The 15,540-nt window shown below is 53.7% G+C and overlaps 1 protein-coding gene across 2 annotated transcripts in view; it reads left to right on the top strand.

The window, feature by feature from the left end:
• The window catches only part of CLTCL1 (clathrin heavy chain like 1), a 97,770-nt gene extending 82,415 nt beyond the window's left edge, over window positions 1-15,355 (top strand). The window contains exons 25-33 of one of the 2 annotated variants that reach the window (XM_046026091.1): window positions 1,654-1,821; window positions 1,904-2,053; window positions 5,862-5,993; window positions 7,046-7,156; window positions 7,441-7,611; window positions 10,804-11,025; window positions 14,006-14,081; window positions 14,583-14,622; window positions 14,843-14,936. In XM_046026091.1, coding sequence (XP_045882047.1) covers window positions 1,654-1,821; window positions 1,904-2,053; window positions 5,862-5,993; window positions 7,046-7,156; window positions 7,441-7,611; window positions 10,804-11,025; window positions 14,006-14,081; window positions 14,583-14,602 — 1,050 coding nt within the window. In that variant the 3' untranslated portion in view covers window positions 14,603-14,622; window positions 14,843-14,936. Of the gene's footprint in view, window positions 1-1,653; window positions 1,822-1,903; window positions 2,054-5,861; window positions 5,994-7,045; window positions 7,157-7,440; window positions 7,612-10,803; window positions 11,026-14,005; window positions 14,082-14,582; window positions 14,623-14,842 lie in introns of both variants that reach the window. The other variant, XM_046026090.1, reaches the window with a different exon arrangement.
• Window positions 15,356-15,540: the final 185 nt, after the last annotated feature.

Below are 15,540 nucleotides of genomic sequence, written 5' to 3'. Positions count from 1 at the left end.
CTTAGTGAGTCACAGGGTTCAAGGGCCTGGGAGCTTCTGAGGGCCACTGAAGTCTAAAATGTCAAGCTAGGCTGGATGACTTCTCAGTGATAATATGCTTTCCTATTCCACAGAAGTTCAAGAAATAAAACTGTAAAGTAAACAGGGAAAGTAGTAAAGCAGTCTGGTGGCTGACTATTTCATTTGTTCAGCAAGTGTTAGAGTACCTGCTGTATGCTGGGTGTTATTCTAGATAATGCTATCAGTAAACAGAACAGAAAAACCCTCATTCGGTTGAATTTATATTCAGTGAGGTTGACAGACAGGCAACAAACATCACGTTTAGAAGTGATGAGTTACAGGGGCAGTGGAGCCTGTTTGTGGACCAGGAGTGCCTGGGTGAAACTTCACAAAGGGGCCATCAAGGTCACACTAATTGAGAGGGGGACCCTGAACAGAGACCTGGAGAAACTGAGGGGCCTGGTCATGGGGATGTTTGAAGGATGGGTCAGTAGACAGGGCAGGTCCAGAGGCGAAACATACCAAATAATTGGGGAAGGGCCCTGGGGAAGGAATGTGAGGGAACACAGGCCATCAGGAAGGACTCACAGCAGGACATGGGACCTGAAGGTAAGGAGCCATTCTGGCTTGCATGTTGAGAACAGCCTCTTCTAGGCTGTTGCCAACAGGTGGCAACCAGGAGAGCCCTGGGGCAAGTGATCTGGGGTAAGAAGTGATCAGACAGGTTTGAGGGGTTTTGAGTGTGCAGCTGAGTCAGTATGCAAGTAGATTGTGTGTGGGTGAGAGAAAAAAGTCAAGGATGATTCCATTTATTTTGGGCCTGAACAACTAAAGCTAGAGTTTTCACTAGTGGAATGGGGAAGACTAAAGGCAGAGACTGGTGGAAGGGAAGGATGGGGATTAAGTTTTGGACATACCAAGTTTGAGCTGCCAGTAGGATGTTCACAGAGGTGTCAGGAGAGGCAGAGGGAAACAGGTCCTGGAGCTCAGAGAAGAAACTCAGCTAGAGAAATGAAATAGGAGTCATTGGTTGACACACAGATGGGGCATAAAGACACACAACTTGAGTGAGGTCGTGGGGACGTGGGGGGAGCAGATAAAGAATAGCAGAAAGTGAGCTTAGGGCTCTCCAGTGTGGTTTGGGGTAGAATAAGAAGAATGTCCAGAAAACAAGGTGTCTGTGCCCAGCGGGGAGGGACAGTCAGCCAGGCAGGGTGCTGCTGAGAGGTTTTGCTGCAAAGAGTAGAAAAATAGGGTGGCTGTGGTAGGGGCCATGGAGTCAAGAAAGAGCATTTCAGGATGGGAGGATAAAGGAGCTGATGCCCAGAGACAGGGACAGTTACTGGCCCAGCAGCCTCAGTAGGTAACGGATGCTGGCAGGGTCAACAGAGGCATTTGCTTCTAATAGCTTCCTTTTCTCAGTGAAGCAGGAGTAAAGTTATCCACACCATGCAGACAGGGAGTGAGGAGGGTGTGAAATTGTCCTCTGGGGGTGAACCCTGAGGTTTTCAGGCAATAATATGATGGCAACCAGTCATACTTAGCTCAGACACGTCAGGCAGGCAGGAACCAGAGTGAGTAACTGAGAGGGAGCAGGGCTGGCCACCCCAGCCGTGTTTACCCCTACATCAAGCATGTCTGTCGGTCTGTCAGGATCGGGGCTACTTTGAGGAACTGATCTCTCTGCTGGAGGCGGCCCTGGGCCTGGAGCGGGCCCACATGGGCATGTTCACAGAGCTGTCCATCCTCTACTCCAAATTCAAGCCTCAGAAGATGCCAGAGCACCTGGAGCTCTTCTGGTCCCGAGTCAACATCCCAAAGGTAATCTCTCCCTCTTTGAGATTCTGGCTCCTATTTGCACGTGTGGCACAAGCCCAGCCCTTGGCCATGGCTTTCCCCACAGGTGCTGAGAGCTGCGGAGCAGGCGCACCTCTGGGCAGAGCTGGTGTTCCTCTATGACAAGTACGAAGAGTACGACAATGCCGTCCTTACCATGATCAATCACCCTACTGACGCCTGGAGGGAAGGGCAGTTCAAGGATGTTATTGCCAAGGTAAGAGGGTGCCTGAGCACCAGCTCCTGTCTGCTTCTGGCTAGCCTGTCCCACGGGCAGGCAGAATGAAGGCCAACGTGTGCTCCCTACGGTGTATTTGTATTTGCCTTCATCTTGTGAGTCTCACTGCCCTCTGTGCAGGTGGTGGTGATTCCGTAAACAGAGGGAACAGATGCTTAGGAAGGGTAGTGACTGGCCTAGGCCCCAAAGCTAAGCTACAGGCAGGGTGGGGTGTAGGACCACTCTCCCTACCTCTCTCCCACACAGGGTCCTGAACAGCCAGACCCTGGTGTTTGCTCTTCCTTCTTCTCTGTCAGATTGGGACCCACCTCCACACCCCGTCTATACCATTTCCTGTTGTATTGTTTCATGTTTTCTACCACCTGGCATATTTTTTCTGCATGTCTCTCCCCTAAAACTGCTAGCCCCAGAGCAGCAGGCGCACCTGTGGAGGTGGAGTCATGAGCCCGGATCTACTGGCCTCTGGGTCCCTGTTCTCCCTTGGAGCCTCCACCCTCCAGTAGTCTAGTTGGGCTAAACCAGGGCGCTGAACTGTTCCACCAGCTGCCAAATACTATTGGAAGGTGTCAGGTCTGGGTGCAAGCACTGAGCAGGCCTCTGCTGTTTTGTTTCCGGGGTCAGAGTGGGCCCAGCTTCCAAGTTTCTCCTTCTCTGTGAGATCTGTGATTTTGAAGGAAGGGGATGAAGCTTTCTGTCATCAGTCTCAGACCTTTTGCCTTGAGTGTCCTTGTTTTATCCCAGTGGCCTTACATGAATAACTTGCCCACAGGTCTCTCCCATTTGCTGTCTGTCAGTGAAAGACAGCATTTTGACTGTGTCGGTCCTGTTTCTCCTGGTAGGGTTTGCGGGGGTAGGCATGGGCTCCTCACCATCTGGGTCAGGGACTTGTCTGCCTTTATTCCACATATGGCTGCTGAGGGCAGGTGCGGGTGACGAGTGGGGTACCTAACCAGGTCTCAGCCCCAGAGGTCACACATGGCAGTGCTGTTCAGTGTGGTGGTATGTGAAATCAGTGGCCTTCTGCACATGTCCCACCCTGTACAGGTCTGCGGGTTGCTGATGGAAGGGTAGGCAGATTTCACATTCCTGTGACCCCAGCACACATGAAAAACATGCTAGAAAACCTATACCTGATCAATTCTGGCTTGCCTTTTTCACTTGGAACTCAAATGATATCAGGGTACATTTTTTAAAAATATTTTGTTTATTTGACAGAGACAGACACAGAGAGAGAGGAAACACAAGCAGTGGGAGAGGGAGAAGCAGGCTTCCCAATGAGCAAGGAGCCCAATGCAGGGCTTGATCCCAGGACCCTGGGATCATGACCTGAGCTGAAGGCAGACACCTAATGACTGAGCCACTCAGGCACCCCTCAGGGTGCATTTTAAAGTTGATGACATGCCATGGTTGAGGCAGCGGTGCTTTTTGTTTCTTAGCGGTGCCTGGAGTGCTCTAAGCTGTCCAGGCAGCTGTTGTGGCCCATGACCCAAGTGCAGTCTACCTTGATGGTTGTCAGGATCAGAAGATTCTTGAGGAAAGATGGAAGTCAGCATGACATCTTGGGTCTGAGGTCACATGCTTGCAGACAACATTTTTTTTTAAAGATTTTATTTATTTGAGAGAGCGTGTATAAGAGAGCACAAGCTGGGGAGGAGAAGGGACGGAGAGCAGACTCCCCGCTGAGCAGGAAGCTGGACATGGAGCTCAATCCAAGGACCCTGGGATCATGACCTGAGCCAAAGGCAGATACTTCACTGACTGAGCCACACAAGTACCCTGACAAGACCATATCTTGTGGCAAAACAGTGTTCACGCAACTGACGGCTGAGTTCTGTTCTTGGTGCAACACACCGATGCCTCTGCCTCTCTGCCGCATGAGAGTCTTGTCAGTTTGCATGTGGAAGAGAGAGGGGGATAGAGGACACCAGCTGGTATGGTGGCCTGGCAGGGAAGACATTGTGGGCACATAACAGGAGAGCTTCAGAATCACTTATCCATAGGACTGAGTGGTGGAGGGCCAGGCAGGGGTGACACAGATCTGGTTGCATCTCAGCCATTTGCCATCTCTGTCACTTTGAGCTAGTGTCATCACTATGAACTCACTGACCCCATCCATAAAATGGACATGTTTCCTGCCTGCCAGGTGATCAGCAGCAAGTGCCTGGCCCACAGTAGGTGCTTCTCACAGGTAGCACAAGAAGTGTCAGGACCAGAGCATCCTCACTGGTCATCCTTGAGCTCATGACAGAATCTTTGAGCCGGATTTTCTTCTTCAAAACAAGAATAATGCCCTGTCCCTAGTCCTGGGGCAGCGGGGGCTGTCCTTATGAACTGCACAAGTGGGTATGACCTTGTTGGTGCTCCCCTCCTGGTGCATGGCTCCAGAAGAGGGTGCCACACAGATGCCAGTGTCCTAGATGGGAGCAGTGGATCCTTCAGAGTGCCACATGTCACCGAACTGGTGGCTCAGCCCAATACAACACCCACCCGGAGTGGCTGGGCCAGGTCTTGTCTAGCTTCACAGTCACTGCGATGGAATGGAGCATGGCCAGTTGTGCTCTGCCTTCTGCTGTCTAAGCAGAGGGATGTGGAGCACTCTGGCTATCCTTTAGTGAAGGCTGCAATGACTTGTTCAGAAGGCAGGGACAGTATACCCTTTCCCTTCCAACCCACCTTATGTCCCCACTCCCTTTCTGCTTGTTAGACATCTAGTCTGGCTGGAGACCTTTGATTGGATCCAGATACCATTGAGTAAAAGGGCCTGGCTAGAAGATTAGCAGGTTCCAGGGCTCTGATGCAAGTGGATCACTGACAGGGGCAGCACCAGGGACCCCGGGGCCAGTCTAGGTCAGCATCTGTGGTAACAGTGAGTGCTCTGCTCTGAGAGGGGCATGTCCAAGTCAGGGGGTGGAGAGGAGGATAAAGTCAGTAACCAGCAAGCGAACCAGTAATGAGCAGGGCTGTAGATAGTCCTCTTCTATGTGGTCTGCACATGTCACTGGGCCCACATTGTTGCTGGCTCACCTGGACCTAGTGTTGCTAGAAAGCTCCCATGATGCCCACCCATCCGTCCAGCATGACTAATGTTTCTACACTTTGTGTGCACCCTTGGACCTCTGCATGCTCCCTTGGACATGCTGATCACCACAGACCTGGCACATGTTCCTTTTGGAGGCAGGAAGCACCTTGCTGTCCTCTGAGCACCAGGCCCCACTGTCAGCAGGCTTGGGAGGGTGGCCTTCCTAGCGGCACAGGGTCACCCTGAAGAGACTCAACCCTCTGCATAACAGGGTGCCCAGTCTGAACACCATGGTGTCTTGTCTGAGAGCAGTGACGCATAATACTATGCATTATGAATTTGCTTACAGCTCAGGCTGAGCTTTGCAGGGAGGCTTGGGGGAATCTTGCTTGGATAAAACCGTGTTAAAACCATGTTTTAGTTTTTGTTACCCCTCATTCATTCACTCAACATATATGAGCTGAGCATCAGTCCTGCAACAAACAGATAGTAGAGCGAGGCAGGAAACAAAGGTCTGCCTCTTAGGTCATTGAGGGGCAAGTGCTGAGGAGAAAAATGTCAGAGGTGGGAAAGGGGGCATGTTGGGAGGGAGAGGGAGTGTTTGGTCATAAAGGGGGCAGTCACAACAACCCTCACTGATAAAGTGCATTTGGCCACAAACCGGAAGGAGTTATGGTGGAGTGTGCTGCATCTGAGACATGTGGGTGGCAGCCTGGGGATTGGCAGGGGCCAACCCTGTCTCCACTGTGGCTCTGTCTCCACCCACAGGTTGCCAATGTGGAACTCTACTATAAAGCCCTGCAGTTCTATTTGGATTACAAGCCTCTGCTCATCAATGACCTGTTGCTTGTGCTGGCACCCCGGCTAGACCACACCCGGACTGTTAGCTTCTTTTCAAAGGTGAGTGACCCAGCATCCCAGAGCCAGAGAAGGCTGTGTAGGGCCAAGGTCATCTAGGTCATCTGAATGGTAGTTCCTTAATAAATAGTTTATTTTTATTTTTGTTAAAAGATTTTATGTAGGGGTGCCTGGGTGGCTCAGTGGGTTAGGGCCTGTGCCTTCAGCTCAGGTCGTGGTCCCAGGGTCCTGGGATCGAGCCCCTCATCGGGCTCTCTGCTCAGCGGGGAGCCTGCTTCCCTTCCTCTCTCTCTGCCTGCCTCTGTGCCTACTTGTGATCTCTGTCTGTCAAATGAGTAAATAAAATCTTTAAAAAAAAATAAAATGGAACCCATTGAGGACCCATTAAAAAAAAAAGATTTTATGCATTTTGGGGGCACCTGAGTGGTTCAGTGGGTTAAAGCCTCTGCCTTCAGCTCAGGTCATGATCCCAGAGTCCTGGATTGAGTCCCACATCGGGCTCTCTGCCCAGTGGTGACCCTGCTTCCCCCACTCTCACTCTGCCTGCCTCTCTGCCTGCTTGTGATCTCTGCCTGTCAAATAAATAAAATCTTTAAAACAAAGATTTTATTCATTTTTTTAAAGATTTCATTTATTTGAGAGAGAAAGAGAGAGCAAGAGAACACAAACAGGAGGAGCAACAGAGGGAAAGGGAGAAGCAGACTCCCCGCTGAGCAGAGAACCCAATGCGGGGCTGAAGCCCAGGACCCCAGGATCATGACCTGAGCCAAAGGCAGACACTTAATCCATTGAGCCACCCAGGCGCCCTGTTCCTTAATAAGCAGTTTTTTTAAATTGGTCCCTAGAAAATGTAAAGATTAAATGTATCAAACTGCTTCAGGTTTCGGATATAGCTTTGTATTTCAACCAAAATATCCACAGGTGAAACTGGCTTTTACTCAGTAACCCAGGCAGCCCTTCACATGCTCATATGTGTAGGGCATATCAGTTGTGGGTGTCCAGAAGATGTGGCTGGCCCATCAGTGTGTCACAGGGACCCCCACTCTGCCCTGATGACTTGCCTGAGTGCCCTAACCATTCTCTTGACTTTTCAGGCAGGTCAGTTGCCCCTAGTGAAGCCTTACTTACGGTCAGTCCAGAGCCACAACAACAAGAGTGTGAATGAAGCCCTCAACCACCTACTGACGGAAGAGGAGGATTACCAGGTGGGTGTGGGGGAAGGAGCCCTCTTGGAGGGCAGTGGCTTCCCTTGGCCCTAGGGACCCCTGCAGCCAGTGTTGGGCACCCAGGGACTACAGAGCCCCTCCTTACCCTAGCCCTCTTCTCCAAGGGCTGACCTGGCACAGGAGGGGTTGTAGGCTCCACAAGGCGCGAGAGGTGGGTTGGGAGAGGCCTTGCTGAGGCTATGGTGACAGCAACTGGCAATGAGTAATTCCTGGTTGTCCACTCCACTGTGTCCCTAACCCATGGAATGGCCGGGTCTTCCTAGGGTTTGAGGGCATCTATCGATGCCTATGACAACTTTGACAACATCGCCCTGGCACAGCGGTTGGAGAAGCACCAGCTGATTGAGTTCAGGCGCATTGCAGCTTATCTATACAAGGGCAACAACCGGTGGGCCCAGAGTGTGGAGCTCTGCAAGAAGGACCGTCTCTACAAGGTTGGTTCCCAATGCCCCACCTGCTCATGTGTGCCTCCTGGTGTTTGGGGGGGACGGGTGGTGAGATGGCCACAATCCCCTATCAGGAGATGCTTGTGATGGGGACACAGAGGATAAAGTTAAGGGGGGCGTGTTTGTAGAATCATTATCTGTCATTAACATAGAGCCTCTTCACAGTTATTAAGATCAGAAGACTAGCTCCTGTGGAGCTCAATCTTTCCCAGCAGGCATTTGTCTCACTCTATCCACACCGAGTGTGGCAGCATTCATTGGCACTAACTTTGCTTTCTGTCGATCAAGATATGGGGAATGAAAACATCAACGTGAAAATTACATTCATGATACTTGTTTCTGCCATTGAGCGGTGGCTCAGTTACCACCCTCAGGTCTGGATCTGGATCCAGGCATCTGCCAGCCACGGTGGGCTGCTTGGAGAGATCCCAGGCCCTTGAAGGCATTGCCTTTGCTCCACCTGGCCTCAGCATCGCCCCAGTGGGGTAAACTGCACTTGCATGAGAGGGCCATTGTTGTCCTGTGCTGTGTGGCTAAGCTGATTTGCAAGGGTTCCTCATGCCACGAGCCTCTGGGGAGCCTTTTCTCAGGCCATGAGCTTGACCTAAACGTGTTACTTCCAGAACTGTCCTTGGCATTCCAGAGTTCCTTTCTAGGATGAGGACAGGCATCTCTCACAGCACATGGGCCAACGCCACAGAACCCTGGACATCAGGGACACGTCAAGCTTCATCCCGACTGTTACCTGCAGTTTGGGATTGTTATGTGACTTGTCCTCCCTTTTAGTGACAGTGTTCATGGTCCTTCCTCGGGTGCTGACAGAGGAACTCTGAGACAATCCGTCGGGGTACTCAGGCACTGGCACCAAGGGGAGGCAGTGGGGCTGCATACAACACACCGGCGGGAAACTGCCCCTGACTAAGAGTTCCCAGCTGTGCCCTCCTGCCAGTGTACACACCAGGGTCTTGAGTGCATGGCCCCTCATCACTTGGGCAGTGAGTGAGTGAGCGAGCAGTGCTGTGGGAGCTGCCAGCAGGGCATCTGGCTCCTTCTAACCAGCAATCCCACTCGGAGCAACGTGTGCCAGGAGGAGAACCCACAAGGACAAAGTTACAGGCAGAAAGTTGTGGGCATACTTTCCAGTGCCCTGGTTTTCCGTGAGGGTGACTGATCCCCAGGGAATGTTTGGTTGTCACACTGGAGGAGTGGTGTTACATCTAGTAGGTGGAGGCCAGGGTGGTGTTAGAGAGTCCATGATGCACGGGCTACCCCCCCCCCAACACACACACAAGTGTCAGCCAGGCCTTGGCAGCAGAGCCCGCCATGCGTGGAAGTCCTGGGAGAATGGGTCACGGTGTGCCACCTGGAGGGCTTGGTGAGTAGGCACTGCGGGCTTCTAGGACAGTCATAAAGCAATAAGAAGCATGTTTCCAGATTGCAGAGGTTGGTTATAAAGCACAGTCGGTGCTTGGCTGTTGGGTAAGCACTGTAAGGAGCCAATCGAGTGGGGGAAAGGGTGGTAACTGCATGTGGGAAGCTGGGATTGTTACAACCAGCGGGACAGGTGGAACATGAGGGGATGTGTTAGGACATGGGGAGGGCCAGGCTAGGGGTCCACACAAAGGTGTGTGGGTTCATGGACCCCCTCGTGCCCATGACTGAAGGACAGGAGCTTGCAGAGGTGTAGTCACAGACTGGGGACACTGAAGGACAGGGTGAGAGCTTGGAGCAGGGCCTTGGCAAGTGCTGGCAGTGGTTTGGGAGGGAGGTTGAGGAATGGGGGGACGAGGTAGAAAAGTGTGCCAGTAGTGACATGAGTCAGGTATGGTGATAAGAAGTGGGAAGGTGTGGGAAAATCTGAGATTCAAGCTTAGCTTCAGGATGCAGGGAGAGGGCACAGACTGAGAGTTCATCTGTGGGGCTCATTGCCCCCGAATCCTCTAGGAAACTGCCATTGGACAGTTGGAGCACAAGGGTTCTGGAAATGTCCACTTTCTGATGATGGCAGTTGATGCTATGAGAGTTCGTGAGACAGTCCCTGGGCCTGTGGAGGAAGAGAAGTGCCCACTTTTAGGTGCACATTAAAGATGAGCCAACCACGGGTGGGCCCTGCTGGACTGGAGGACACGTGGGTAGAGTGCCGAGCAATGATCGTATTGGTGTCAGAGGCCCAGGGAGACCTGAAGGCATCCTGGAGCTGTCACTTGAGCTGCCCCTGACTTAAAAAAGCCCAGGTGACTTTGTAGGAACAGTGTGGGGATGAGGCAGGACTCAGCAGAGGCAACAAGCAGGTGGGAGAGGATCCTTTCAGGAGCGGGGACAAGAGGGCCCTCCACTGAGCTGGCTTAGAGGACTTTGGGTCCCATGTGGGAGTCTCATGTCGGAAGACTGAGCAGGCAGGGAGCTGGGACCACCACAGCAGGCAGCAGTTGGTGGGCAAGCAGAATGCCTTTGAGACTGGTTGTGGCTCCCAACTGAGAGGCCTCCCCTGCAGCCTTCTGTCTCATGTCTGGAAGGGAACTGTGGAAACACCTGCTGTGGAAGCCTGGTGGAGGGTCCAGGAGAGTTTAGGCCGTTCGGTTCTCACCGTTGTGGCTAGAAAATCGAAATCACTAATTTACTGATGACTACTCACTGGATGGGTATGGTTCTTTATGTTTTAGACAAATATGAAAGTAGCAATTAGGGATTTTTGAGAGGACTTTTTTTGTCAGGAAGAACGGGCAGATTGCTATTTCTTGAGCACTGGCTGTGCCTTGCAGCTGCTGGTTGTTGAGCCAAGCACAGCGACTCTGACCTTTACATCTAGCCCTGCTAGCTCTGTTACCATCCCTCTTCAGTCCTACCCCCGAGCAGCCCCGTGCACTCCTTTGCATGCCAGTGCAGCTACAAGACCAGAGCCTGTCTCCCAGGGTGCCTGCACCCATGCATGTCACCTCTCTCTGGCATCTCAGCAGGTCTGTGAGAGCCTGCTGCCAGGACCACACTTGGTGCCCTCCACGGCCCTCCTGGAGCTGGTACCCCTTCCTACCAGAGGGCATCCGAGGCACAGAGACCCCTCTGCAGGCGAGGATGGCCTTCACAGAGCCTGGCACTGTTCCGTATCCTTCTGACCCAGAAAGGGACTCAAGGCAGCACCAGGCAGGAGAGACCTGAGCTATGCATCTGCCTTGGTTGCAGGACGCTATGCAGCATGCCGCAGAGTCCAGAGATGCCGAGCTCGCTGAGAAGCTGCTGCAATGGTTCCTGGATGAAGGCAAGCGGGAGTGCTTCGCGGCTTCTCTCTTCACCTGCTACGACCTACTTCCCCCGGATGTGGTACTGGAGCTGGCCTGGAGACACAACCTCGTGGACCTGGCCATGCCCTACTTCATCCAGGTGATGAGGGAATACCTTAGCAAAGTAAGTACAGCCTCTCTGCTGGCTCCCTGGCTGCCACGTAGCACAGCTGTGACTCTAGCCCAGGTTTTTGGAGGCCCTATGGTGGCTGGTGGCCTGTGGGAGTCAGCCCAGGTGGCCCAGCCAGCCCTGCCCACCTTGGAGAGTAGCTTAATGCCTTCAAAGTTGAGTGGCTTTCTGCCCAGCATTAACCCATTCTATAAAATCACTTTGGGGAGCTCTTCATAGAACTGAGCTCTTCCCCTTGCATCAGTTCTCCCGCACACTGCTAGGGGACACGACAGGTGAGCTTGCCCACAGCCAAGGTCTTTTATGGTGAGAGGACAGTGAGGCACCAGGTGGCAGAGCTCCAGCGCACAGCCCGTGGGCTCCATCCCCATATGGTCAGTTCACCTCTCAGTGTGCCTCCGGTGGAATTTGGGTGCATCTGTTGGCAGACCTGTCGTGGTAACCCCCTTTTGCTCAGCACTTAGTAGGAATGGTAACATCTTGGTAGGTAGGTAGGTAGTCATCCCCCCTGTAGGCACAGGTTTGGGTCCAAAGCTGATGTGGGCTCAGATGTACATCTCCCTGCCCTTCCAGGGATGGAATCCAGAGAATTACTCATTCTCAGTAATTTGCTTCTACCACTTGGTGGCCCTAGCCTCCTACTCTGGCTTTCTTTGCCAGTTGATGAGCTGTTTAACAAGGTAGGAGTATCTGATTTTAACTCTCCCTGTGTGGAAGCCCTAGGTGTTCCGGTCTGGGGCCTAGTTGAGGCACCATCCAGAGACCCTTGTCACCTAGTCTGGTTTGTTTCTAAGGCTGCATAAAAGCTGCCACAGTAGCACCTACTGGCCCATACAGCCATACACCTCACGTTCTTCCAGCCACATGGAGGCCCCACGATGCTAAGAGGCCACTAGGCTGAGGTCTTTTTCAGCGGTGTGAGGGAAGGGAGGGGGCTTTCAGGGGGGTTAGTACGGGATTAGGGAAGAAACAAGAAGTGCAGGGGCAGAGGGTATCTGGCACTGCCAGCTTCAGCCTGAGAGGGCTTGCTCTTTCTGCCACCTGCAGAGCCTCCTGGGAGCTGCCCAGCCCCTGGCAAGGACTGTCCCATGGGTCATTCAAGACCATCTCCCTGCTACAGGAGGAGGGACTGCCAGAGTGTGTCCTAGTTCCATTCACACAGCACATCTGAGCATGAGGGCTCCCAAGACTCTTCAGGGGATGGGAGAGGGGCAGTCCTGGTGATGTGGGCTGATCTCCAGGCTACTAAGTACACAGACTGGTAGGATTTACAAGAGTCCTGGTTCTTCCACCACAGTGGATGGCAGCTCCCTAAAGGAAGTGTCTGTGCTGTTTGGAGCTTGTCTTCAGAAACTGTTCCATGGTTTCTGCCTTTCCCATCCCTAAATTGTCTTAGCCACAGTCTGTCTGCTCTGCCCCTACATAAAGAAGGGTATGTATGGCTTAAATCTCTTCCTAGAGTCAAGGTCCATGGGTTAACATAAGAGGAACTCACATCACTTGGACCTTCATTGCCTCAGGGGTTGGGCCCTCTAAGGGGCCTAAGGGCTAGGCAGGAGCAGACTGCCTCTCTGTGTTGGATGATGGAGCTCATCCTGGTGGCCACGTCACCTTGGTCGACACTGCAGCTGCATGGCTACTTCAGAGTGGAGCTGTGTGCTTGGGCTACAGCTGCTTTCCTGCTGGAAGGACCTGCTCCCTCGCCCAGGGTCCCCAGACACCTCCCATAGTCCTGGGAGGAAGGCAGGGGCTACCATGGCTCTAGGTATCGCTGTTGTCCCACATTCCTCCACCAGCACCACACCTGATGCCTGTCATGTTGGGATAGGGTGGGCTCAATAAAGATTTCTTAGGCAGTGGTGAGATGTGGGCTGGGGCCTAACAGACTACACTGCTGTGAGGTGGAAGGGCCCAGACAAGAAGGCCCCGGCCCCTTTCTGCCTAGAGAACCAGGCCCAGGGCCTCTTGATTCATTTGGGAAGCTTGAGGACCATCCCTCTGAGAAAAACCCACATCCCTGAACCCCCTGGCTCTCGCAGTGGAGAATACAGACCTTGCTTAGACCTCAGCCTGGGTGGGAGCCAGCTGAAGGAAGAGAGTATGGATTGCAAGTCCGCTGCACTGTCTTGCTCCTTCCTCACCTCAGCTCTGGTCCCAAGGAGGGAAGGGGAGGGGTGCACAGGACCAATAACGGGGCTGCTTCTGCTAGGGTTCTGGTGCCTGGCCTGCTCTCTCCCTGGCCCGAGTACACACAGGGCACATAATTTTTTCTTCTTTCTGATTCAAGTGCTTATTTTGGTGGGGGCGGGGGGGTCCCAGAAACACAGTTGCTATCACCTTCACTAGCTAGCACAGTGCTGTCTGCCCTTCAGGCCCCTGGCACCACCTTACTCTGTTCCCTCCCCCTCGGTGTGTCTACTCCAGCGCATGGGTACTGCATGGGGTAGCCCGTGGTGAAGGCTTGAGGAAGAGCAAGGAGGCAGCCTGTCCTCAGATGGCTGTCACTGCCCCCATTTCTGAACTGGCTCATCCACCTTGCCAGGTGGGATGTCCCAGATGTCAGGTGACTGGTCTCCTCAGGAGGGGTGGGCAGCCTGGACTAGCTAGATGTAGGAAGTGTTATGCCGTTCTGGCAGTGCCCCTGTATCCAGAGGAGTGCCCAGCCCTGTGAGCTATGATGCACGTGCACCCTGTAGTCAGCGGCCGCAGTCAGTGGCCACTGCTGTGGTGGAACAGCGGTGGAGGGCGGGGGTCACTAGGGCCCCCCTGGGCACTCCATGTCCCCCCAGTTATAGAGGCTTCACCTTCCTGCGGAGCAGGGCAGTAGTCACTGTGGGTACAGCGTCTGCCCTCCAGCCATCCCCACTCTGACTTTCCTGGAGGGTGTGCTGCCTCCCGACCCCATACTCACCTCCTGGCCCAGACTGAACGCAGCCTGTCAGGTGGGCACTCGAGCGCTTACACCTCTTTGCAGGTAGACAGACTGGACGCTTCGGAGAGCCTGCGCAAGCGAGAGGAGCATGTGGCGGATCCCGCCCCTCTCCTGTTCGGTAGGTGGCACCCCACTGCCCCTAGCGAGGGGAGTCCTTCCTTGGCTAGGCTTCAGATCAGAGAGGGAATGGAAGGGTGGGGGACAGAAGGGCCACAATGGCTGCCGGGTGTGGAGAAGGTCAGTATCTAAGAATGTTGAGGCGCGGCCATTGTCCTCCCTTTTCTGAGGGTCCCTGTCTTCTGTGAGGGCACCCCTGCTTGCTCCATGTGCCTGGCCACTGCCCAACTCTGAGCTGCTGCTGTGTGCTGCTCTGCCTGCTCTCAGGCAGTGAGGCTGCTGCTGGCTTGGACTTCAGAGCCTGCCTGGATGGCCTGGCAGTTGAACAGATTAGCTGGTGTTCTCTGCACTGAAAGGCTGTTGGGTTCTGGAGTGTGTTGCGAGACTAACAAAGGCCTGAGGGTGTGGTGTGAGCACGCAGCATGTCTCCCACCACTGTGTCCTCTTCAGGGTCATTGTGTCCTTCCTACCACCACCATTAATGTCAATCTGGTTTTTTTAGATTTTGATGGGCATGATTGAGACCCAGCCAGTTGATCTAAGTAAGTGTCCCATTTTGGGACTAGCTTACCCCCTAGCCTGGCCAGCCTCTGTAGCTGGCCCCACAGCAGCAACTCCCATTGTCCTTGTCTCTAGGCCCCTCTTCTCCAGTGCCTGAGCTTTGGGTGGTCAGGGCTGGTCTCCGACCCTGCTTCTTGGGCCCCTGGCCACTCGGGGGCAGCAGGAACTCTGCTCACCCTCCTTCTGCTTCTCCCTTTGCAGGCCAGCAGCTGATGCTGACAGCAGGCCCTGGGGCAGGCCCTGCCCCTGCTGGCTTCCCCTATGGATATGCTGCTGCACCTGCCTTCACCCAGCCTCCTGTGTATGGCTTCAGCGTGTAGTGGGTGCTTAGTGGCAACACGACTCTATGGGGATAACCTCAAGGAGCGTGTCACCCCGCAAGCACAGAGGACCCTGATGGGAGGCAGGGACACCTGGACATTTATTTATTTTTGCTGAGGCCCGATGATGCAGCCTCTAAGCCATCCCCAAACCAGGGGAGGCCAGGGTAACCACTGACTGCCCAAGAAGAACAGCTCTGGTGGACTTCTGCCTCCAGGCTCTCTGGCTGGAGCCAGGCATTCCTGGGGAGTTCTCGGCAGGGATTCCCCGCCCTTAGTGGGAGGGACGACCAGCTTTCCCTCTGCACTGGCGGAGCTGCCCCCTCAGGCCACTTTGCAGACGCAACTGAAAGGACCTTCTAACCTGGCCCTGAGCCTCCTGCCGATCATGAATATTAAAGTCGGTTTATCAAGGCCAAAGCTTCCCTGCTTGATGCTGGTGTGGGTAGCAGGGGACAAAAGAATTGGTGGGGCCTCTTTGGGATGGGGGTCCAGGGAAGAAGCTGCCTAGGGGGAGATAGCCAGGGTGTATTGGGGATCTTTTCCTGCGTGCTCCGCATGGAGCTCTAAATACCTAGC

This window comes from Meles meles, chromosome 12, assembly GCF_922984935.1.
Source record: "Meles meles chromosome 12, mMelMel3.1 paternal haplotype, whole genome shotgun sequence".
Lineage (NCBI taxonomy): Eukaryota > Metazoa > Chordata > Mammalia > Carnivora > Mustelidae > Meles > Meles meles.
The sequence above is the reverse complement of the archived record's forward strand: the minus strand, read 5'-3'. Positions and strand labels throughout refer to the sequence as shown.